The 25,795-nt window shown below is 46.1% G+C and overlaps 1 protein-coding gene across 2 annotated transcripts in view; it reads left to right on the forward strand.

Moving 5' to 3' along the window:
• LOC144509343 (connector enhancer of kinase suppressor of ras 1-like) overlaps positions 1–25,795 on the forward strand; it is a 120,062-nt gene that overhangs the window by 25,775 nt on the left and 68,492 nt on the right. For both annotated transcript variants that reach the window (XM_078238035.1, XM_078238036.1), the window contains exons 5-7: positions 332–373; positions 6,257–6,376; positions 18,802–18,858. In XM_078238035.1, the coding sequence (XP_078094161.1) occupies positions 332–373; positions 6,257–6,376; positions 18,802–18,858 (219 nt within the window). The remainder of the gene's footprint in view (positions 1–331; positions 374–6,256; positions 6,377–18,801; positions 18,859–25,795) is intronic.

The raw sequence follows: 25,795 nt of genomic DNA on the forward strand, positions 1-25,795 counted from the left end.
AATTACAATTGTAATATTTGTGTTCCCTTCACATTGAGATCAACTACTTTGACAAACATTGAGGTGGAACATGGGACCGTTCATGTAGATTGTAGAACTTCAATAAAAAATATATATATTTGGAATAGCAATGCTAGACAAGTGAAGAAAATGAGCCCACAGCACTCCATATTCCCATTTAATGCCTTAGCAGTGACTTGAAGTCTGGAATCTTATGCCGGCCCTCTCAGCCTCCAAGATGTAATGCTGGTACTGAGTTCTGCAGTGTGGTTTGCCAGGCTAAATAATGATCTTTTATTGAAATCTTAGATCTGACATCTGTTTTGTTTAGGAATGCAGCCAGACAGAGAAAGAAAATTGGATACTGAGCATTGTAAGTATGAATCAATTGCCTCTTTTCTCTTACACCATGATGAATCAATACAGCAAACTCTTGTTTCCAGAATCTGTTTAGCAAATGAATATTAATTGCTGTGTCAGCTCTTGCTCATAATCTAGGCTGTCAGAACATAGAACATAGAACATTACAGCGCAGTACAGGCCCTTCGGCCCTCGATGTTGCGCCGACCAGTGGTACCAATCTAAAGCCCCTCTAATCTACACTATTCCAATATCATCCATATGTTTATCCAATAACCACTTGAATGCTCTCAACGTTGACGAGTCCACCACTGCTGCAGGCAGGGCATTCCACGCCCTTACCACTCTGAGTAAAGAACCTACCTCTAACATCTGTCCTATATCTCTCACCCCTCAATTTAAAGCTATGTCCCCTCGTGCTAGCCAACACCATCCGAGGAAAAAGGCTCTCACTATCCACCCTCTCTAATCCTCTGATCATCTTGTATGCCTCTATTAAGTCACCTCTTAACCTTCTTCTCTCTAACGAAAACAACCTCAAGCCCCTCAGCCTTTCCTCATACGATTTTCCCACCATACCAGGCAACATCCTGGTAAATCTCCTCTGCACCCTTTCCAACACTTCCACATCTTTCCTATAATACGGCGACCAGAACTGTACGCAATACTCCCAAATGCGGCCGCACCAGAGTTTTGTACAGTTGCAGCATGACCTCCTGGCTCCGAAACTCAATCCCTCTACCAATAAAAGCGAACACACCGTACGACTTCTTAACAACCCTATCAACCTGGGTGCCAACTTTCAGGGATCTATGCACATGGACACCCAGATCCCTCTGTTCATCCACACTACCAAGTATCTTACCATTAGTCCAGTACTCTGTATTCCTGTTAGTCCTTCCAAAGTGAATCACCTCACACTTTTCCGCATTAAACTCCATTTGCCACCTCTCAGCCCAGCTCTGCAGCTTATCTATGTCCCTCTGTAACCTGCCACTTCCCTCCGCACTGTCTACAACTCCACTGACTTTAGTGTCATCCGCAAATTTACTAATCCATCCTTCCACGCCCTCATCCAAGTCATTAATAAAAATGACAAACAGCAGTGGCCCCAAAACAGATCCTTGCGGTACACCACTAGTAACTGAACTCCAGGATGAACATTTCCCATCAACCGCCACCCTTTGTTTTCTTACAGCTAGCCAATTCCTGATCCAAACCACTAAATCACCCTCAATCCCATGTGTCCGTATTTTCTGCAAAAGCTTACCATGGGGAACCTTATCAAACGCTTTGCTGAAATCCATATACACCACATCAACCGCTTTACCCTCATCCACCTCTTTGGTCACCTTCTCAAAGAACTCAATAAGGTTTGTGAGGCACGACCTACCCTTCACAAAACCGTGCTGACTATCCCTAATCAAATTATTCCTTTCTAGGTGATTATAAATCCTATCTCTTATCATCCTTTCCAATACTTTGCCCACAACAGAAGTAAGGCTCACCGGTCTATAATTACCAGGGTTGTCCCTACTCCCCTTCTTGAACAAGGGGACAACATTTGCTATCCTCCAGTCTTCTGGCACTGTTCCTGTAGACAATGACGACACAAAGATCAAAGCCAAAGGCTCTGCAATCTCCTCTCTAGCCTCCCAGAGAATCCTAGGATAAATCCCATCCGGCCCAGGGGACTTATCTATTTTTACCCTTTCCAGAATTGCTAACACCTCCTCCTTATGAACATCAATCCCATCCAGTCCAACAGCCTGCATCTCAGTACTCCCCTCAACAACTCTGTCCCTCTCCAGTGTGAATACTGACGAAAAATATTCATGTAGTGCTTCTCCGATCTCTTCAGACTCCACGCACAACTTCCCACTCCTGTCCTTGACTGTTCCTAATCTTACCCTAGTCATTCTTTTACTCCTGACATACCTATAGAAAGCTTTAGGGTTTTCCTTGATCCTACCCGCCAAAGACTTCTCATGTCCCCTCCTGGCTCTTCTTAACTCTTTCTTTAGGTCCTTCCTGGCTAACTTGTAACTCTCAAGCGCCCTAACTGAGCCTTCACGTCTCATCTTAACATAAGTCTCCTTCTTCCTCTTCACAAGAGATTCAACCTCCTTAGTAAACCACGGTTCCCTCACACGTCTGCTTCCTCCCTGCCTGACAGGTACATATTTATCAAGGACGCGTAGTAGCTGTTCCTTGAACAAGTTCCACATTACAATTGTGCCCATCCCCTGCAGTTTCCTTCCCCAAACTATGCCAGCTAAATCTCGCCTAATCGCATCATAATTTCCTTTCCCCCAGCTATAACTCTTGCCCTTTGGCATATACCTATCCTTTTCCATTGCTAAAGTAAACGTAATCGAATTGTGGTCACTGTCACCAAAGTGCTCACCTACCTCCAAATCTAACACCTGGCCTGGATCATTACCCAGTACCAAATCCAATGTGGCCTCGCCTCTTGTTGGTCTATCGACATACTGCGTCAGGAAGCCTTCCTGCACACACTGGACAAAAACCGACCCCTCTAAAGTACTCGAACTATAGCTTTTCCAGTCAATATTTGTAAAGTTAAAGTCCCCCAGTACAACTACCCTGTTACTTTCGCTCCTATCCAGAATCATCTTTGCAATCTTTTCCTCTACGTCTCTGGAACTTTTCGGAGGTCTAATTTTGGACCTGTGAGCAACAGATGTACATCTCAAATAAGGATTTGGGACTGATGTTATCGCTAGGACTTATTAATAATTATTGCCAACAAGTAGTGACTGGAAATAATTAGTGAAATATCCCAGAAAGCCAGATGGTGAGAGAGAAAATTGGGGTCAAACCTGCCATACTTTTATAAGCATTTAATTACTGAGATACACATTACAAGCATGCACCTCCCACCCCAATAATCAGTTTCAGTCTGTTCCTATCCACAAGAGCGCAAGTGAATATCCAGTTAATGCTCACTACCTCCATATAATTAAACACAATTTATATACAATTTACACTCCGCAAGTCTGGCAATATCTACACAGAGAGAAACAAACATTTCAGGTCAACAACCTTTTGTCAAAACTAATTACGGGTTGGAGGGAAGGGGTGACACTCTCGGATTCTCTTTAAATTGTTTGGTATGAATGTGTCTGCTTCAATTAAACTACTTTGTCACTTCAGATGAGCTGGGGAGGATATTGGAGCATAGTCATTTGTGCATCACATGCATTGTAATCAGGCCCAGCCAGTTGTATACCCAAAATACAACTTGCTATTTCTATTTCAGTTACCGACTTTACATTTCCAATATTTTCTGGTTTAACAACATTCACTCCCTTGTTTTTATCCGATATTATAGAAACTTACAATCCAACATAACTGTACTGGCTCTTTGCAAGAATGGTTGTACTTAGTCCCACGTTCCCACTTTTTGTCCATAACCATGTTAATTCCTCATCCACCAGTACCTGTCAAGAAGGGAGCTCACCACCATCTTCTCAAGGGCAATTAGACAGTGAAGCCCACATCCCTTGAATGAATAAAATACAATTTCTGTTTAAAATTATTTATGGAACCAGTTTCTACTACAGCATGGTTTTGTAAGAGGGAGGTCGTGCCTTACAAATTTGGTGGAGTTTTTTGAGGAAGTGACAAAAACGGTTGATGAAGGAAGGGCCGTGGATGTCGTCTATATGGATTTCAGTAAGGCATTTGACAAAGTCCCACATGGCAGGTTGGTTAAGAAGGTTAAGGCTCATGGGATACAAGGAGAAGTGGCTAGATGGGTGGAGAACTGGCTTGGCCATAGGAGTCATGATATGGAGATGCCGGCGTTGGACTGGGGTAAACACAGTAAGAAGTTTAACAACACCAGGTTAAAGCACTACCAGAAGGACATGGAGGCGTTAGAGAGAGTGCAGAGAAGGTTTACCAGGATGTTGCCTGGTATGGAGGGTCTTAGCTATGAGGAGAGATTGGGTAAACTGGGGTTGTTCTCCCTGGAAAGACAGAGAATGAGGGGAGATCTAATAGAGGTGTACAAGATTATGAAGGGGATAGATAGGGTGAACGGTGGGAAGCTTTTTCCCAGATCAGAAGTGACGTTCACGAGGGGTCACAGGCTCAAGGTGAGAGGGGCGAAGTATAACTCAGATATTAGAGGGATGTTTTTTACACCGAGGGTGTTGGGGGCCTGGAATGCGCTGCCAAGTAGGGTGGTGGAGGCAGGCACGCTGACATCGTTTCAGACTTACCTGGATAGTCACATGAGCAGCCTGGGAATGGAGGGATACAAATGATTGGTCTAGTTGGACCAAGGAGCGGCACAGGCTTGGAGGGTCGAAGGGCCTGTTTCCTGTGCTGTACTGTTCTTTGTTCTTTGGAGCATAGAATTAACCTTGCAAGTCTGGTACCTTAGAGGAGGGGGCTGAAGGGTGGATCAGTAAATTTGCTGATGACACCAAGATTGGTGGAGTAGTGGATGAGGTGGAGGGCTGTTGTAGGCTGCAAAGAGACATAGATAGGATGCAAAGCTGGGCTGAAAAATGGCAAATGGAGTTTAACCCTGATAAATGTGAGGTGATTCATTTTGGTAGGACTAATTTAAATGTGGATTACAGGGTCAAAGGTAGGGTTCTGAAGACTGTGGAGGAACAGAGAGATCTTGAGGTTCATATCCACAGATCTCTAAAGGTTGCCACTCAAGTGGATAGAGCTGTGAAGAAGGCCTATAGTGTGTTAGCTTTTATTAACAGGGGGTTGGAGTTTAAGAGCCGTGGGGTTATGCTGCAACTGTACAGGACCTTGGTGAGACCACATTTGGAATATTGTGTGCAGTTCTGGTCACCTCACTATAAGAAGGATGTGGAAGCGCTGGAAAGAGTGCAGAGGAGATTTACCAGGATGCTGCCTGGTTTGGAGGGTAGGTCTTATGAGGAAAGGTTGAGGGAGCTAGGGCTGTTCTCTCTGGAGCGGAGGAGGCTGAGGGGAGACTTAATAGAGGTTTATAAAATGATGAAGGGGATAGATAGAGTGAACGTTCAAAGACTATTTCCTCAGGTGGATGGAGCTATTACAAGGGGGCATAACTATAGGGTTCGTGGTGGGAGATACAGGAAGGATATCAGAGGTAGGTTCTTTACGCAGAGAGTGGTTGGGGTGTGGAATGGACTGCCTGCAGTGATAGTGGAGTCAGACACTTTAGGAACATTTAAGCGGTTATTGGATAGGCACATGGAGCACACCAGGATGATAGGGAGTGGGATAGCTTGATCTTGGTTTCAGATAAAGCTCGGCACAACATCGTGGGCCGAAGGGCCTGTTCTGTGCTGTACTGTTCTATGTTCTATGTACCTGTTCTAGAAACCATCTGAAACCAATGGAAAGTAAAAATAGACCGTTTCTAGTGAGCAAGACCCACAACGCTAGTTTTGTACTCCAATATTAAGCACCAAATTACCCCAAATATGTTCCTATGTTTCACAGATGAGTTCTCCTTTAAGATCAGTCAAGTTTTCCTGTTGAGTGGATAATTCCACAGCCTGATTTTTAGCTTATTTTTAGGATTCCCCTCCTACACACTGTGTTTAGGGGGATGGGCCGATAAGCAAGTCCCACTCTCAAGATGTTGGCCAAATGTGTAAAGATTACTTTGGAAGTCTTGCCTGTGGCTCTGCTCTTGTTTGTCACCTTCCCAATAGCACAGGATGAATAGAATTCACAAGCACTGCTGCCTGAGTGTCTGTCCCACATTTTAATATTAGAAACGAACTATGGTGCTGTACCTTTGGGGTACTGTCATGTTGCCAAATGTGTTCCCTGTTATACCTATTTAAGGTAAGGCAATGTATCCAGGCAAGTGGTTGGTTCTGTTTGAATTTATGAATTGTGTCTCATTCAGTGCAGGGAACTTTCCAGTTTCTGTGAGAATATGGTAATGGGCAGCCCTGAGGTGCTGGTGAACCAGTGTGCTTGCCTGGAGACTATACATCTACTCACCACTTCACCAGGGCAGAGTCTGGTGAGTACTGCAGGTGTTCAGTTACATAGAGGATTATGGGGGGCTTACTGTCTGTGGACTTCATATTTTTCCTTAAATATCCAGATAATGGGCTTTGTAGATTAGGGTTTTATATAAACAATATTCTTCCTGATTCATGTTTTTGAGAATCATAGAATCCCTACAGTACAGAAGGAGGCCATTTGGCCCATCGAGTCTGCACCAACCCTCCGAAGAACATCCCACCCCTACAACCCAGCACACCTGTCATCACTAATCCACCTAACGTACGCACTAAAGGTAATTTTAACATGGCTGATCCATCTAACCTGCACATCATTGGACTCTTGGAGGAAACTGGAGCACCCAGAGGAAACTGACACAGACATGAGGAGAATTTGCAAACTCCACACAGTCACCCAGGCCGGAATTGAACCCGGGTACCTGGCACTTTGCGACAGCAATGCTAACCACTGTGCCACCATGCCGTCCCAAACAGCATATCTAATTTTTAAACTCTGACCTAGTGTTCAGACCATCTTGAGTGTCTGACAGAATTTCACATATATACCTTAAGCTGTAGTGTGTATGTTATGTGGACACTTTTAAGACATTTATTGCCCAGCTTGGTTCAGTTGGTAGTATATCCTCTTTTGAAGTAGTTCAGACACCACTTGAGAATTTGAGCATAAATTCAAGGTTGGCTCTCTTGTGCAATATTGAGAGAGTGCTAGAAGCACCATTATTCAGTTGAGAAGTTAGCCTGAGGCCTCTGGTTCAAGTAGACTTAAATTTAACATTTTTTTCCAAAAATCTCAGTGTGGTGAACCATCGTTGGTTCCCACTGGATAGTACTGAGCCAGGGTCTGGCCAGTACTACAAGGATGTACATATGTTACTGTTGGGTTGTGCTACTTATTACTGTTGGGGTTAGGGTGGGGTTGTTACACCTTTGTACTGTAGTGTTGTGGTACATCCCAGTCGGGCTCCGCCTCCTGGGAGAGGTATAAAAGTCCCTGCTCTGGCTGGGACCCCTTCAGTCTGGGATAGTGCATATAATTATTGGCTGCTTCATTACAGTAAATAAAAGCCTTTTATTTCCCGAGCATCTGGCCTCGTGTTTGAGAATGCGCATCAATTTTATTTACTGTTGTTAAACTCTCGTCGAAGAAGAAAAAAGAGAGTATGGAGCAGATCCTGAAGCCGGAACGCCTTACACTAGATCCACGTGCGGTGGGCGCTTCTAACACCTTCGACCACTGGCTGAAGTGCTTCGAAGACTACCTGGCAGCCTCCGCAGCGGTCACCACAGATGATGACAGACTCCGGGTCCTCCATGCGAGGGTAAGCGACACTGTCTACCTCGCGATACGTGCGGCCACCGATTATACTAAGGCCCTCAAGCTTCTGAATAAGCGTTATATCAAACTACCCAATGAAATACACGCTCGTTACCTCCTAGCCACTCGACGACGGCAGTCTGGCGAAACGATGGAGGAATATGCAAACGAGCTCCTACAGCTAGCCAGGAGCTGTAACTGCAAAGCTGTGTCGGCTGAGCAGAGCATGAACGACCTCGCCTGAGATGCGTTTGTGGCAGGAGTCGGATCGTCGTACATTCGACTTAAACTATTGGAGAAGGGTAACCTTAATCTTACCCAGGCAATCGAGCTAGCGGAGATGCTCGAGACAGCCTCCAAAAGCTTAGTATTATATCCGGAGGACCATGTGGAGACAACGTGGCAGGAGCAGTCGCCAATCCCTCCTCGTCCCTCGGGTTCGAAATGCTGCGTAATGGCGTGCTCACACTCGGGCCAGACGACGGCAGCAGCTCTGGGCGGCCCGCGGTGCTACTTCTGTGGGGGAGTGAAGCATACTCGGCAACGGTGTCCCGCTAAGGCTGTGTTGTGCTCCGCCTGCGGTAAGAAAGGGCACTATTCGAAAGTGTGCCGATCTAAACCTAGGAACGGCAGTGCGGCCTGCGATTCTTCAGAGCTCGGGTCTTCGTCGTCGAAGTCATCGAGGGGTTCGTCCACGTGCGAGGCCAGGACGACGCCATTACGGTCGACGGAGTCGGAGGTGTGTGACCACCAGGGGTCGCTGAGTTTGGCGCCATCACCCACGTGCGACTTATGGGAGCGGCCATGTTGGTCGGCACCGACCGCGAATGACCAGCAGGGGTCCTCCTCATCGATTTCAGCTGCCTGCAGTGGCGCTCATGAACCAACGGTGGCGTCGATCATCCTGGACCAGGCCAAGCCTCATAGACTTGACAAATCTATGATGAATATCCAGGTAAATGACCACGTGATTTATTGTCTGTTTGACAGCGGGAGCAGAGAGCTTTATGCACCCAGACACTGTGAAGCGGTGTGGACTCCAGATTCAACCTGCCAAACAGACAATCTCTATGGCATCGAGGTCCCGGTCTGTCACCGTGCTAGGGAGTTGCGTGGTAACTTTGAAAGTGCAAGGCACAGTTTACGAGCATTTCAAGCTCCTAGTGTTGCCGTATCTTTGCGCGCCAATACTTCTCGGACTAAACTTCATGGTCCACTTGAGGAGTGTAACCCTACAGTACGGTGGGCCACTCCCTTCACTGGCAGTGGGAAAACAGCAGCAGCCTCCAAATTGCCTGTAGCCTCTCGACGCTGAAGATCACCACACCCTCCCTGTTCCAGAATCTTGTGCCAGGCTGCAAGCCCATTGCGACTAAAAGTAGGCGTTACAGCGCTGAGGATCGGATCTTCGTTAGATCTGAGGTTCAGCGGCTCCTCAAAGAAAGGATCATACAACCCAGTGCTAGTCCGTGGAGAGCGCAGGTCGTGGTGGTCAAGAGCGGGAGCAAACCCCGGATGGTCATTGACTACAGTCAGACTATTAATTGATATACGCAGCTGGATGCGTATCCTCTCCCGCGCATATCTGATATGGTCAATCAGATTGCGCAGTACCGGGTTTTCTCCACCATAGACCTCAAGTCTGCCTACCACCAACTCCCCATTCGCCCAGAGGACCGACAATACACGGCTTTTGAGGCGGATGGTCGCTTGTATCACTTTCTCAGGGTTCCCTTTGGTGTCACCAATGGGGTCTCGGTCTTCCAGCGTGCTATGGACCGAATGGTGGACCAGAACGGGCTGCGGGCTACCTTCCCGTACCTGGATAATGTCACCATCTGCGGCCATGACCAGCAGGACCACGACACGAATCTCCTGAACTTCCTACGCACTGCATCTCGCCTGAACTTGACCTACAACAGGGAGAAGTGTGTGTTTCGTACGCGCCGTTTAGCCATCCTAGGATACGTGGTGGAAAACGGGGTCATTGGCCCTGATCCAGACCGTATGCGCCCCCTTTCTGAACTTCCCTTGCCTGCTAGTGCAAAAGCACTGAGAAGATGCTTAGGCTTCTTCTCTTATTATGCGCAGTGGGTTCCCAATTACGCGGACAAAGCCCGTCCGCTCATTAAGTCCACGACTTTTCCCCTAACGCCAGAGGCCCGATTGGCCTTCGATAAATTAAAAGCCGACATCGCGAAAGCTACGATGCACGCTGTTGACGAGTCCATCCCCTTTCAGGTGGAGAGCGATGCATCTGATTTCGCCCTGGCTGCCACACTTAACCAGGCGGGCAGGCCCGTCGCATTTTTTTCCCGCACCCTCCAAGTCCCCGAAATTCGGCATTCAGCGGTGGAAAAGGAGGCCCAGGCCATTGTGGAGGCTGTCAGGCACTGGCGCCATTACTTGGCGGGAAAACGGTTCACCCTGATCACGGACCAGCGGTCCGTGGTGTTCATGTTTAACAACACGCAGAGGGGCAAGATCAAGAATGACAAGATCTTGCGGTGGAGAATTGAACTCTCCACCTATAACTACGACATCATGTACCGTCCAGGGAAACTCAATGAGCCCTCGGATGCCCTCTCGCGTGGAACATGCGCCAGTATACAGGAGGACCGTTTGCAGGCTCTCCATAATGACCTATGCCATCCTGGGGTCACTCGGCTCTACCACTTTATAAAAGCCCGCAACCTGCCGTACTTGGTGGAGGACGTCAGGTCCGTAACAAGAAACTGTCGGGTTTGCGCGGAATGCAAACGGCACTTTTACCGACCTGACCGGGCACATTTAGTCAAGGCCACTCGTCCCTTCGAGAGACTGAGTGTCGATTTTAAGGGCCCCCTTCCCTCAACAGATCGGAATGTGTACTTCCTCAATATCATTGATGAGTACTCTCGGTTCCCTTTTGTTGTTCCCTGCTCTGATACATCCGCTGCCACGGTTATCAAGGCATTCCGTGATCTCTTTACCCTGTTCGGGTACCCCAGCTACATCCATAGCGACAGGGGCTCGTCGTTCATGAGCGATGACTTGAGGCAATTCCTGCTCTCATACGGGATTGCCTCTAGTAGGACCACGAGCTACAACCCTAGGGGTAACGGACAGGTGGAACGTGAGAATGCTACAGTCTGGAAGGCTGTCTTACTGGCGTTGAAGTCAAAAAGTCTTCCAGTCTCCCGTTGGCAAGAGGTGCTCCCTGATGCGCTCCATTCTATTCGCTCCCTCCTGTGTACGGCAACCAATGCTACTCCCCACGAGAGGATGTTCTCATTCCCTCGGAAGTCTTCCTCGGGGACCTCATTACCGTCTTGGTTGACGTACTCAGGACCCGTCCTCCTGCGGCGACATGTAAGGGCCCGCAAGTCCGACCCGTTGGTCGAACAGGTCCATCTCCTCCACGCCAACCCTCAGTATGCCTATGTGGCATACCCTGACGGGCGAGAGGACACGGTCTCGATCCGAGACCTGGCGCCAGCAGGGGACGTAGCAACCCCTGTCGCTCCTATACCCCCTGTTACAAACCCCTTAACTCTTGTTTCTCCCCCGGACACGGCGCGGGCAGCATCGGGACCATTGCTTAACCCTTTTACTCCCGTGTACAGCTTGCCTGAGCCCAGAAGATGGTCGCCACTGCAGGGCGTATCAGGACCCCATGGACTACCGTCACCTCAGGGTCAACCGGCCAGTGAGTCCGTGGAAGAACAGCTGGACGCCGCCTTGGGGAGAACGCCACCGCAAGTGCCTACTCCGGTGTCACCGCCGGTATTGAGGAGGTCACAACGACGGTGTGGTCCCCCTGACCGTCTGAACTTATAGACTGATGACACTTTATTCTGTTTTTGTACCCCGCCGGCCTTTGTTCTCAAAGGAGGGGTGAATGTGGTGAACCATCGTTGGTTCCCACTGGATAGCACTGAGCCAGGGGCTGGCCAGTACTACAAGGATGTACATATGTTACTGTTGGGTTGTGCTACTTGTTGCTGTTGGGGTTAGGGTGGGGTTGTTACACCGTTGTACTGTAGTGTTGTGGTACATCCCAGTCGGGCTCCGCCTCCTGGGAGAGGTATAAAAGTCCCTGCTCTGGCTGGGACCCCTTCAGCCTGGGATAGTGTACATAATTATTGGCTGCTTCATTACAGTAAATAAAAGCCTTTTATTTCCCGAGCATCTGGCCTCGTGTTTGAGAACGCGCATCACTCAGCCCCATTTTTTTTTAGTTTTCTATAAAGTGCTTCAAATCAGGTATGTTTTCAATCAAACATCACACTTTGGTCTTTAACACTGCTACTTCCACATAATGTACCAACAGCCAGAATAACTTTTTCTTTATTTGATCCTCGCCAACTTTCAGAGCCAGTCCTTGAATTGAGGCTTCAACAGGCAAAGCTGGATTGTTGTGGACCCATTGGGTAGAATCTTTTGTTCTGAAGTCTAGGTTCGCGAGTGGGAGTGGAAGTGGAAGTCAGAATGTTTTCCACTTGGGGACTGACCAGATACAATCTTGCGCTCTGCAGCTCATTACTTATACATTAGTGTGGAGAATGGTGAATCTCCTGGCGGGGGCGGACATTAAGTCACTCTCCCCACTGCTACCTCTTGGGGTCAAAGGTCCAGGCACCAAATTTAATGGGCACTCAGCCTTCCACCCTACCCACATGTTGCCTGCCTCCCAGTTCCAGCCTTGGCATATCTTGTGCTACTGTCACCCAATGTGAGTCATTTTTCCTCCAAGAAAGCAAGATTTGATTGGTTGGCAGCTCTCCAGTCCTTCCAGCAAGAGTGCTGCTATGGCCAGAAGAGGAATTGCACCAACCAGCTTGATACTAAAGTCCTGGGAACTGAAGACCCAGGTAAATGAAAGGGGTCCCAGTGTTGGGTGGGTAGCCTGACATCGGTATTAGGGAAAATGCCAGAGTCCGTCATAAAAAAATTAATAGCAGAGCACTTGGAAAGCAGTGGCGGGATTGGACATAGTCAACATTGATTTATGAGAGGGAAATCATGCTTGGACAAATTTACTGGTTTTTTTCGAGGACGTAAAAATAGAGTTGATTAGGGGGAACAATTGGATGTGGTTTATTTGGATTTTTGGAAGGCTTTCAGCAAGGTCCTACATAAGAGATTGGTGTGTACAATTAAACATGGGATTGGGGGTAGTGTATTGAGATGGATAGAAATTTGGTTGGCAGGCAGGAAACAGAGTAGGAGTAGATGGTTTTTTTCCAAGTGGCAGGCAGTGACTAGTGGAGTATCCCAGGGATCAGTGCTAGGGCCCCGGCTACTCAATGTATTTTCAAGATTTTGATGAGGAAACTAAATGTATTATTTCCAAATTTACAGATTACACGAAGCTTTTGGGGGGCAGGAAGGCAGATTATTATCTAAATGTCTATAGTTTGAGAGAGCGGAATGTGCAACAAGACCTTGGTCGCTGAAAGTAAACATCTAGATGCAGCAGGCAATGAAGAAAGCAAATGGTATTTGGCCTTCATAGTGAGAGGATTTGAGTACAATAGCAGGAATGCAGGGTCTTGGTGAGACCACACCTGGAATTTTGTGTACTGTTTTGGCCCTCTTTTCTAAGTAACGATGCAGCGAAGATTTACCAGACTGATTCCTGGATTGGTGGTACTGATGTATTAGGACAGATTGAGTCTGATAGGGTTATATTCACTGGAGTTCAGAAGAATGAGGGGGGGTTTCTCAGAAACTTATAAAGGAAGGATGTTCCAATGACAGGGGATCCAGAACCAGGGGTCACAATCTAAGAATACGGTGTAAACCATTTAGGACTGACATGAGGAGAAATTTCTTCACCCTGAGAGTAGTGAGCCTGTGGAATTCTTTACCACAGAAAGCAGTTGGAGCCAAAACATTGTTTTCAAGAAGGAGTTAGATTTGGCTCTTGGGGCTAAAGGAATAAAGGGAAGAATGGGAACAGGTTACTGAGCTGGATGATCAGCCATGATCAAAATGAATGGCGGAGCAGGCTCAAAGGGCTGAATGGCCTTCTCCTGCTCCTATTTTCTATGTTTGTGTGAAGAAAGGTGTGTGTTGTGTATGGTGTATTTTTGTATGAAGCCTGGTGTCTGTGTATGGTGTAGGGTACATTTGTGTACAGAGTATAGTATATTGGTAGTCTATGTGTGTGGTTTATAGTGTGTGTGTATATTTTTATATATATTTATAATATATATATGGTGTGTGTGAAGAGTGGTATATGTGTTTGTGTATGGTGTATTGTGCATGTGTGGTATGGTGTGGGAAGAGTGGTATATGTGTTTGTGTGAAGAGCAGTATATGTGTTTGTGTATGGCGTGTTTGTGTGAAGAGTAGTATATGTGTTTGTGTGAAGAGCAGTATATGTGTTTGTGTATGGCGTGTTTGTGTGAAGAGTAGTATATGTGTTTGTAAATGGTGTATGTGATGTTTGTATATGGCGTGTTTGTGTATGGTGTATGATATGATGGTGTTTATAGCTGAGGAATATTTTCTCTCATTCCTTGAGAGGTCCAGCAGACCCACATGCTGCCACTATCTCTGGTGAGCAGATCCAGCTCAATAGTATTTTCTACCAAGGCTTCTCAAGTAAGATGAAATGTAATCAAAGTGTGAAACGTTTGGAGCAAGACATAAGAGCGCTCATGGATACTCTGGAGAGTGAGTTTTGGCAGTCATATTGTAGTATCACATTTCTTTGTTCAGCAAAGGTGTATTTTTAGCTTTGAGCCCAGGGAAGGATGGCTTATTTTCTTTCATTTCTATAAGCCCCAACTACCTCAGTTACATGAACGACCACTCGCTTTCCCATATATACAGCTATGTAGTCTCGCTGTGTGCACTCCCAAGAATTGCTGCCATGTGCTTTCCCTCCTCGTTTTTTTTTGCTGTCTTGATGTTGCTCAAAACTCAGGTATTTCCAACCTGCTTCAGTCTTTTGCCTACAATCTGCCGACTGGATATCTAACAATCACTACTCTCTGATTTCCCTCATACTCTCTTCCCTTTTGTCAAACCTGGTATTTTCCTGCTCTTTGGGCCTAGGCCCATCAATGAGCTTCTCAGTTAAAGTTTAAGGAAGTTTCATGATCTAATTTCACTTAAGTTTCATTACAGAGCAAGAATTATCTCTTACATAGGGACTTTGGAGCTGTCTCTCTCAGTTGGTCTTTCTCCCTCTGTTTACAATCGATGTAAATGATCTGTAAGTAGGGACAGAGTGCGTGTAACATGGCAAAATTTGCAGATGATACTAAAATAGGTGGGAAAGCAGGCAGTAAAGTGGATATAGATTCTACAGACAGATATAGATAGGCTAGGAGAATGGGCCCAAAATTAGGCAGATGGAGTTTAATGTGGATAAGTGTGAGGTTATCCATTTTGGCAGAAAAAAATAGAAAGGCAAATTATTACCTGAATGGAAAGCAGATTCAAAATGCGTCCAGGCAGAGGGTCCGGGTGTCTATGTTCATGAATCCAGAAAGTCAGTATGCAGATGCAGCACATAATAACAAAAGGCAAATGGGATGTTGGCATTTATTGCAAAAGGACTGGAGTATAAAAATAGAGAAGTGTTGTTGCAATTGCATAGGGTGTTAGTGAGACCACATCTGGAGTATTATGTCCAGTGAGGAAGGATGTGCTGGCATTGGAGACAGTTCAGAGGAGGTTCACCAAATTGATTCTGGATATGAAGGGATTGACGCATGAGGAGAGATTAAACAGTTTGGGCTTGTACTCGCTGGAATTTAGAAGGTTGAGAGGGGATCTGATCGAAGGATATAAAATTTTTTAAGGGATTGATAAAGTAAATGTAGACCAAATGTTTCCTCTTATGGGGCAATCCGGAGCAAGAGGTCACAGGTATAGGTTGTGAGGCAGTAGATTTAAAACTGAGATGAGGAAGAATTACTTCTCGCAGAGGGTGGTGAATTTGTGGAACTCACTGCCCCATAGAGCGGTGGAGTCTAAATCGTTGAATGGTTTCAAGAGGGAATCATAGAATTCATAAAATCCCTACAGTGCAGAGGGAGGCCATTCGGCCCATCGAGTTTGCCCTGACCACAATCCCACCCAGGCCCTATCACCATAACCCCATGCATTTACCCTAGCTAGTCCCCCTGACACTAAGGGGCAATTTATCATTGCCAATCCACCTAACCCGCATACCTTTGGACTGCGAGAGGAAAACCAGGGCACCCAGAGGAAACCCACGCAAACACAGAGAGAATGTGCAAACTCCACACAGACAGTGACCCAAGCCTGCAATCGAACCCAGGTCCCTGGTGCTGTGAGGCAGCAGTGTTAACCACTGTGCCACTGTGAGATATTGACATATTTCTAATAAAAAAGGGGAAAGAGGGACATGGGGAAACAGACTGGGAGGTGGATTTGAGACCAGAGAGAGATTGGCCGTAAGCTGATTGAATGGCGGAAGAGGCTCGAATTTGCCTACTTCTGCTCCTAATTGTTCTTCCAGCTGAAGGAATTCTTCAGTTGCAGGCAATAAAAAGAATTTTCTTCAGAAAGTAAATCAAAGAAATAGGTTTAACAAAGAAACTTCATTACTCCAACATTTGAAGTCACACCCTGGACCATACAAGCTCCCCCCATTCCCAAACTGCTTCATATTTATACTGGGTCAGCTGACTATAACATCATTTTGTCATTGGTTACATTGTCTACCGGGTCATCTGGCCTTTACAGCATGTTACCATTGGTTATGTTATAACAGATCCAATGTTATCATTGGTTACATTCTAACACTAATTCTTATGTTCCCACTTGTTCTCTCAGACTCTCTGGGTAGAATTTTACTGATTCACCCCACCCATTGATGGGCAGAGCGTGATTTTACAGGAGCCAGATTTCCGGCGAGGTCGCCCTCACCGGAAATGGGTGACAGGCTGAATAAATTATGTTAATTTATTGAAATTATGATTTACGTGTCTTTAGCAAGCCCGGCGCTGAATCATCCAAGCTCACTAGCCTTTATGGCCTCGTCATGCGGGAGGGGGGCTGCTGCGCACTCTGCCTGCGATCAGATGGCAGGGGTTGGGGAGGGGGTGCCCGTTGCCATCCCGCCTGCGACCAATGGGGGAAGGGAGAGGGGGCCCACAGCCACCCTGCAAGTGATCGGATCAGGGAGCTGGGGAGGCCCATGGCTACTCTGCAGGCGATTGGTATGGGGTGTGAGGGGGTCCCTATTCTGTTGCTCTATCAGTCTGGGCAACGGGTGCTGCATTTCGATTGCTGGGAGTGTGGGGGGAATTTGTTGAGGCTGCCTACAGCAGCAGGGGCCTGACAATTCTCTGTCTGTCAGACCTCTGCTGCTGCTATTGCACATGTGCAGAATCAGAGGTCTGCACACGCACAATAGCACCCACTGCAATTGCTATTGCCCATGTGCAGACAGAGAGGTCTGCGCATGCGCAATAGCTCCCTCTGCATGCTGGCAGATTAAGCCCAGCCCACTGTGTGTAGCAGCTAGAAACGGTCTAGACCAAGTTCGAGGACAGAGAGAGAGAGGATACGGTGGCACAGTGGTTAACACTGCTGCCTCACAGCACCAGGGACCCCGGTTTGATTCCTGGCTTGGGTCACTGTCTGTGCAGCGTCTGCACATTCTCCCCATGTCTGTGTGGGTTTCCTCTGGGTGCTCTGGTTTCCTCCCATAGTCTGAAAGACGTGCTGGTTAGGTGCATTGGCCATGCTAAATTCTCCCTCGTGTATCCGAACAGGCGCTGGAGTGTGGCGACTCGGGGATTTTCACTACTTGTGACACTAATAAATAAATTTTGAAAACTTTAGGGTACCTATATGAGGTAGATGTTTATAGGAACATAAGAACTAGGAGCAGGAGTAGGCCATCTGGCCCCTTGAGCCTGCTCTGCCATTAATTAAATCATGGCTGATCTTTTCGTGGACTCAGCTCCCCTTACCCACCCGCTCACCATAACCCTTAATTCCTTTACTGTTCAAAAATTTATCTATCCTTGCCTTAAAAATATTCAATGAGGTCATCTCAACTGCTTTACTGGGCAGGGAATTCCACAGATTTACAACCCTTTGTGTGAAGAAGTTTCTCCTCAGCTCAGTCCTACATCTGCTCCCCCTTATTTTGAGGCCAAGTCCCCTAATTCTAGTTTCACCTGCCAGTGGAAACAACTTCCCTCCTTATATCTTATCTATTTCCTTCACAATCTTATGTTTCTATAAGATCTCCCCTCATTCTTCTGAATTCCAATGAGTTTCGCCCCAGTCTACTCAGTCTCTCCTCAGTTGAGGAGTTGAGAGAGCCAACCTTCTCAACTCCGGAATCAACCTAGTGAATCTCCTCTGCACCCCCTCCAGTGTCAGTATATCCTTTCTCAAGTGAGGAGACCAAAACTGTATACAGTACTCTAGGTGTGGCCTCACCAGCACCTTATACAGCTGCAAGCCACTGTAACTGCATCAGATACTCTCTTTACACTGCTATTAACTATATTTAGATGTCTATGTGCTAAGTTAGCCTTGGTGCCAGGCAATGCAACCATATCGAGTGTCCAACCTGGGTACATGTTGTTTTAAATTATTCATATTTTAAAGATCCTTTAGGGGGCTTCAGTTTTGTGTATCTGACTGGCAACACCCTAGTTTATGAATACCTTGAAGAAACGTGTTGACCTGGGTGTTGACAGCAGGTTTGGTGCAGCATAAAGGTTTCTTGTCCAATGTTGGCATCTTGAGATTGGAATTTCTGCTAATTTACAATAACTGAATAAGTCTCAAACTTCATAAGACATTTACCCAAAATTAAACTATTTTACAGCTTTAGTTGAAAATTATAAACTAAAATCTAATGCCAAATTAAAAAGAAAACTGTGGGTTGTTCTACAAGTTGAATGATTCAGGGTTGTGACAGCTGTAATCAGAGCTGACATGGACATTCGCTGAGAATATCACAGATGACCAAGATGTTAAACCTCAGAAGTATTTTAGTATATTGCGTGCAACTGCTGGAGATTTATGACTTCAGTTCTGACAAACAGAGTTTGCAAGCAATTGGCCACTTCTGTTTGCCCTTGTCTGGATTAAAAGCTGTTCCTTTACATTGTACAGGGAATTGAAATCAAGTCGAATAATGGGCTGCATTTTATAACAGGAACCACAGTAAATGTAAGTGAAATTTATTCATTCCAGTCTCTCTTCATTGTATTCCTCACTTTGTACATGTTTATCCATTTTCCTGTTCTTTATCTCGGTGTCTCTGTTAGTTGATGTTAATCTGTTCATCTCAACGTGTACTTGTGTGTATGTGTGTATGAGTCATTTCTATTTTAAACTCTTGTAATAAAGCTGACCCTAGTGAAGCTGTGTTTGCCTTTTGTTAGTTTTGCTGAAAAACTTGATGGGTTGCCTCCATGAACTGCTGCTGTCCTGTCTATGCTTCTTCCCTATATGTGTCTGTTGCTCTGTATTTGTGGGTACGTGACTCAGTTTGTCCCTCCCGTTTCGCTTTGAGTTTTTTGTCTGTAGTCCCTCTCGTGTTAAGGTGATCAACTCGCCCTGACCGTCCACGGCACCACCACCATCATGATCTGTTCAAAGTCACACATTGTTGTGCCTTGAACATGTCACTGCTCCTAAACATTCTTGATTTTGTGTCATTATGAGAATGCCCCAATCACAAAAACTGCTGCAGTTTAAAAAGAAGGCCCTTCAATATCTACACAGGGCTACTAAGGGTAGAGAATAAATATCAGCTTGCCAACATCACCCATATTTTCTGAACAATTATTTTAAGTATTCATTGGAGTTTACGTCAGTTTTTAAACGGGTTTAAGAAATAATTTAAATTTCCTGTTTGTTTTCATGAAACTCTGCAGACGATCTTTACTGTGTCCTGGTACAAATGTGTCCATGTGCAGTGTACAAAATATAGAGGCCACAGTCTCCCTGGCTGTCAAAGAGCAATTAAATTCTGAAAGTGTTGCTTTTTTTCCCCATTCACTAAAAATGACTAATTTCATCTCTTCTGGGTCACCCAAGTCTGGAAATCTGAGTGTACATTCTTGTAAACTTAATTTCTTCAATGTCTTATTTGCTTTCAGCACTTCCCCAATAGTAGCATATTTTAATATGGTGCTCAATTCTAATCCATCGTAGCATCTGCTCTAGTTTTGTGCAGCTAACCAGTTTAATTGCCCATTTAAGCTTCTTAATTGATCTGCTTGTTCCTTAGTTGTAGAATCTTCCTTTTGTAGGGATCTGGCCCAATTTATTGAGATCCTATTAACATTCTCCAGGCAAGACTGTTAGGGTTATTCCCAACTTAATCTGCCTAAAGCCCAATTCTCTATACTTAAGGTCCAGATTGAAGGCCTTTATAATTCTATTACACATTTCTCAAGTGTAGCAGATTCCACCACCCCCACCCTGCCTCAACCCACCAACAGAATGCCTGCTAGTTTTCCTTCATCATATCAATAAAACATTGCAGGATCTGCTTTTAGCTGAAGACAACCATCTTTTAGTAGGTTGGAACTACTGAAAATGTCATGGATGCATCTTTTAGCCTAAAAAGCAATTTAACAATCATAATTTCCCATCTATATCTCCAGCTACTTTTGAAGCTGTTTAAGAATACTTTTTTTGAAATTGTTCCCCTTGCAAAAACTGCTGCTTTGATGCCAAAGGATTTGCATTCCCATGAGTGTGTCATTAAAAAAGTGTTAGAAAAATGCTCAAACTTACCTTTTCTGCTGTTGGGCAGTCTACTCCTAACTTTCTAGTTGTCCAGTTGTTTCTCAAATCCTTGAGGTGCAAGTCACTTTATATGTATCATCAGGAAGTACTTTCTCTATATATATATCCATCTGTGGAACAAGACTGGCTGTCCTTTGTTTGGCACCTCAGTGTAAATTCCAAACGCTGTCCAACTGTCAAGTTCTTTTTGTTTTGCCTCCTTTACCAATTTATCAATTATAGAGAAGGTAGGAAGCACTTCTACGCACAAAGGGTGGTAGAGGTTTGGAACTCTCTTCCACAAAGGGCAGTTGATGTTACATCAGTTGCTATCTTTAAATCTGAGATTTTTTTTAAGCAAAGGTATTAAGCGATATGGGCCAAAGGCAGATATATAGAGTTAGGCCACAGATCAGCCATGATCTCATTAAATGGCAGAACAAGCTTGATGGGCTGAATGGCCTACTCCTGTTCCTATGTTCCTAACTTGTTATTAGCTACTAGAGCTTCTTTATCATAGGGACTTACACTTTGTCGCTCCTTACCTGTTCTTTGGTCCTTGCTCTTGTTAAACTACATCCCCTATTCAATGCCTGACCCTGCTGCAACAAGTTCTTGATCTTTTCCATGGCTGTGATCACCTTCAGGCCCACTGTCTGAACTTACACCAAGTTTTCTGGCCTTCCAGATTTTTATTTACTTCTTCCAGTCCATAGATATGATATTTTGCCCATTGTCTTGTACCTTCAGCCAGTTTTTGTATTTCCCTGTAGCATTTCCTACTATGGTGACTTCTCTATATTAACTAGCCCCTTCTGGATTATATGCCTCCATAGTTCTAATTTTCGGTAGTTGATCTTTGTGATAAATGGCCCTAGCCTGATCTTCACTATCACTTGGTCCATTCTCAGTCGGCATGTTATCTGCTAAATTCTGTTGTTTGGACAGATCTGGCATATATGTGTACGAAATGCATGGTGCATCTATCCATCCTCTGTTCAGGTTCTATCAATGTGTAATCCATGCCACTAAACGGCATGGAATGTACTCCAACAGTTTGATTACCATGTTGCAAGATAATTGTTTTGCCATCAATGCCTATTACATTTCCTGGGCCTCTTCATTCTTCCTGCCCTTCTATTTTAAAATATGCCATTAAGTTTGGGCATAAAATTTATTTCTGACGGCATGATTTGATACCTCAAAGCTCTCCTGATTTTTTTTTTCCTGAAACCTCCACCTTAATCAATGTTCACACCAGCAGGATTCTCTAGTCCCGGTGCAGTGAACAGAGATTTGGCAGAGGGCCAAATTCTCCGTCCTCGCTGACAGCGGTGGTGGGTGACGAACAGCTGGAGAATTCCAGTCATTAATACCTCTAGCAGCGTTAAAGGAATACAATAATTCCCCAACTATGTCAATTGCAAATCTAGCGATCTCCCAGAAACAATCACTTTATCATGCTCTATGTCCAACTTCATTTGGGCCTTTTACATTGAAGGCTTACTTAACAGTAAACGGTATTTCAATCAATACCACATCAGTACTGATAATGATCCACCCCTACTATTTTACACGGAATTACTATTCTCTAGTAGTTAAATCTCTGAGTGCCGAATGAGCGTGAAATCTGGAGAGAATCGTGCTGAATTTTTGGGCGAGTTCCCAGTCGCAATCATATGGCACTTAGTTAGAAAAAAGTGCCAGGATGCAATTCTCGTCAGGGGGGCTAATCTTGCCGCTGAAGCCGGCTGCTGAGCTCTCGGGGTGCCAGTGTGCAGGAGCTCTGATCTCCCAGTATACTGGGAGATCTCCTGTCATTCCCCCTCACTGACCACTCCCTGTGCCAGTCTTCCAACACCCCTCCCCCACCAATCGCTACCACTGCAGAGTTCACCTCACCGCCCAATCGCTGCCGCTGCAAAGTTTGCCCACTCCCCTGATCGCTGCCCCACCAATCAACTCTCCCCAATCACTGCCCCACCGATAAAACCCCCTTCTTCGCAGAGTTCCCCTTTCCCTCCCCTGTCCCTCCCCTTTCCCCTCCAGCGGAGCTCCCCCTGTCAAAAGACCATAAACCTTAGGAACAGGATTAGGCCACTCGGCCCATGTCTGCTCCTCCATTCAATCATGGCTGATATTTTTTTCATCCCCATTCTCCTGCTTTTTCCCCATAATCCCTGATGATCATGGCTCCACTCCTTCTCAGGCCTCACACCACTCAAGTCCTGCCCCAGCCAGGGTACCTGGTGAGCACTGCCAGGGTGCCAGGCTGGCACTGCCCAAGGCACACTGCCCAGCCCTGCCCCCGACCACCCAAGGGCCTTCAATGGCCTCCGATTTCCCTCCCCGGCGAGGCCATCATGTCTGGTCCCCATTAGTGGGCACCATACGTGATTCTCGCCGGTGAGGACCCTGACCGGCGAAGGGGTAAGTCCAAGTGAGCCGGACGATAGTGTCCAGGACTCATTAATGTCATTTAAATAATGTCATTAATGTCATCGCGCTTTCCAGGTGCGAAGCGAATTTCACTGGCAAATCAGTGCCAGTAAGATCACGAGAGGTAAAAAACTAGGCGCGATCCTGATTTTTCGGGTATCTTACCGGCTCATCCCGCCGATCGACCAATGAGTGGATAAAATTGCAGCCTTTTATTGCTGAGCAATTCAACACATAATGATACTGAGAGCTGTATCTGAAGCACCTGTTGATTATTCCTGGGGTTCCTACTTCCATAATTGGCCAGCTACCAAAATTGTCCCAAAAGTCTCTGACCAGATACCTTTTGTTTGTAATTCTTTTGTACAGATGTTTGGGCCTATATTTGAACAGTCTTGTAATGCTGCTAGCAATGTATCCTTCATCTTTGGTGTCACTACTGAAGAGCCCATTTGCAGCATAAAAGCGGCTTGAAAGGAATGCTTTCCTAAAAAAATTTTAAGGCTTCAGACATTCAATCCAAAAGTACATCTTTTTCTTTGAATCTAACTCTGGTTAAAACCAAGAGCTTATCCATGTTTGATATCCTAGCACAGCCCAATAAAAGGCAAGTACTGATTTAGGAATTTCGAAGTGGAATCACTGCAATCTCGTATATAGTCAGTTAAACTCTATGATGTATTCTCCTTCGGAAGAAACATCCGTTTTTGAAATTTATAAAAGTCCAACCAAACCTCATAAGCATTTAAGTAATCTTCCATATAAATTTTATCCATGAATTTTGAGAGTGTCCAAACCTTCATCATTGCTCAGTTTAGTTCTGAGAACACTTTGCAGTGGATCTTGCTCCTGGCAGGAAGATAAAGTTCCAGAGCTATCCCTGGCTTTCTTTTCAATAGAAACGTAAGCCATGCCTATGCTTTGACTTCATTTTTCCATTGATCAGAAGGTTCCGTGTCACAAAACAGTGGTGGAAGATCATATCCTGCCACCTTAAAACTGGTTTCAATCATCTTTCTTCACAGAATCTCCAGTTGCAGTCTTCTCTCAAAAAAAATCAACTCCAATGCTGACCTTTTAGCTGGAAGTAAATCTCAATCCCCAATTTTCACTTTCAGGCAACCATCATCTGGCAACAAATGTTAATAGTATTCCCAAGCCTGGATGTGAAGAAGACATTGAGGACCTGATTTTACCATTTTCATTCTAAGTGCTGAATCTGGGTGTAATGCAGATCCGACTTAGAAATCTGCTTTCAGGCGCCCCCATACACACTCAGCCTGAAAAAAAAAATCGCCAGTCCCATTCGCGCTGTGGGTGGGGCTTAGCGCAGCCGAAACGATCTGAGCTCTGAACTGTGCATGCGCAGTTGGAAAAAAAATTTGAAAAAGCACGTCCGAGTCAGATCGCTCGCGGGCCGCAGAAAGCGGATAATGTAGCCCGGGAGCGAAAAGCGGGAGCGATGGCCCCCACACACATCACTGTCTCCCTTATCCACCCACACCCCCCACTACCCAGACAGATTGCGACCCCCTTCCCCCCCCCCCCCAATCACCTGCAGAGTGGCAGCGGACCCCCCCTGCCCCCCCACCAGAGATCCATCTGCTCCCCCCCCCCCACCAGTGAGCGATTGGGCCTTCCCCTCCCCCCTCCCCCCACCAGAGATACATCTCACCCCCGCCCCCCACTCCCAGAGAACGATCTAGCCTCACACACAGCCCCCCACCCCCTTCAGGGAACGATCTGGCCTCACTAGCCCCCACCCCCAGAGAATGGTCTGGCCTCACTCAGCACCCCCCCCCCCCCCCCCCGAGAGAACGATCTGGCCTTACTCCCTTCCCCCCCCCCCCACCAGAGTTACTTCTGACCCGCCTCCTCCTCCTCCTCCCCCCAACCAGACAACGATCTGGCCTCACTCCCTCCCCCACCCCTCCCCAACCAGAGAATGATCTGACCCGCCTCCCTCCCCCCACCCACTCAACCCCTGATCTAAGTCAGAGAGCCGTTGGAAGCACTGAACTTGCTCTTCAGCAGCTGGAGCGCCCGATTCAGACTTTTATTCAGCAGGTTCATTTTGGCGCAATTCCGGATCGGCGAATGCAGTGGTAAAGGGGGAAATGCTGATAAAGTTGGGCAGGCAGTTCATTAATTCAATTGAAATGCATGCAAATGCATTTAAATCGCCGTTTCGGGCGGATCGACGCCATTCCCGGGTTTTGGTAAAGTGGCAATCTGCGCGGACACGGATCATGTTAATGGCCTCGCACCCGACTTTACCACATTTTCGCGCCCGAAAACGGGCGTAACGCAATGGTAAAATGGGGCCCTGAGACTAGGATGCTTTGGTGAAGGCTGTTTATTCCTTGCCACAGAGTCTACTTCTCCACCTAACAGCAGGCCCGTCGTGCTGGCTGACTCTTCCTTATTTATACATTTGAGTATAATTAACTAATCAATACACAACATGTTCACCTTATTATCTTTAACTACTAGGAATTGAATATCCATCAATAAGTATCTATTAAATACTAACAAACCCAAGTAGTAGAATCTCAAGCATACAGACTCAATTTGATAGAAAATGTCCTTGGTGAATTAAAGGTTTTGCTGCAGAATTCCATGGAAGGTGGAGAATGGGTGATAGAGATTCCACAAGATTCCCTGGCTTCTATTTCAAAATGTTTGGTATTGATGGGGGCGATTCGCCCCAAAAAATTCTAAGTGCCGAATTCGCGGGAAAACTGGAGTAATTCATGCTGGTTTTGTAGTGGGATTTCACACTAGAATCTCCCACACCCTGCGCAATGCAGAGGTCACCAGCGTGAATATCATTAAATTTCAGGGGGCGAGGCCTATCGACGCTGCCCCCATCGATCGCAATGGCAGAGTGGCAGCAGGACCCCCCAGTCCCACCCCCTTGCATTGTCCT

This window comes from Mustelus asterias, chromosome 21 (genome assembly GCF_964213995.1).
Source record: "Mustelus asterias chromosome 21, sMusAst1.hap1.1, whole genome shotgun sequence".
In the NCBI taxonomy this organism is placed as follows: Eukaryota; Metazoa; Chordata; class Chondrichthyes; order Carcharhiniformes; family Triakidae; genus Mustelus; species Mustelus asterias.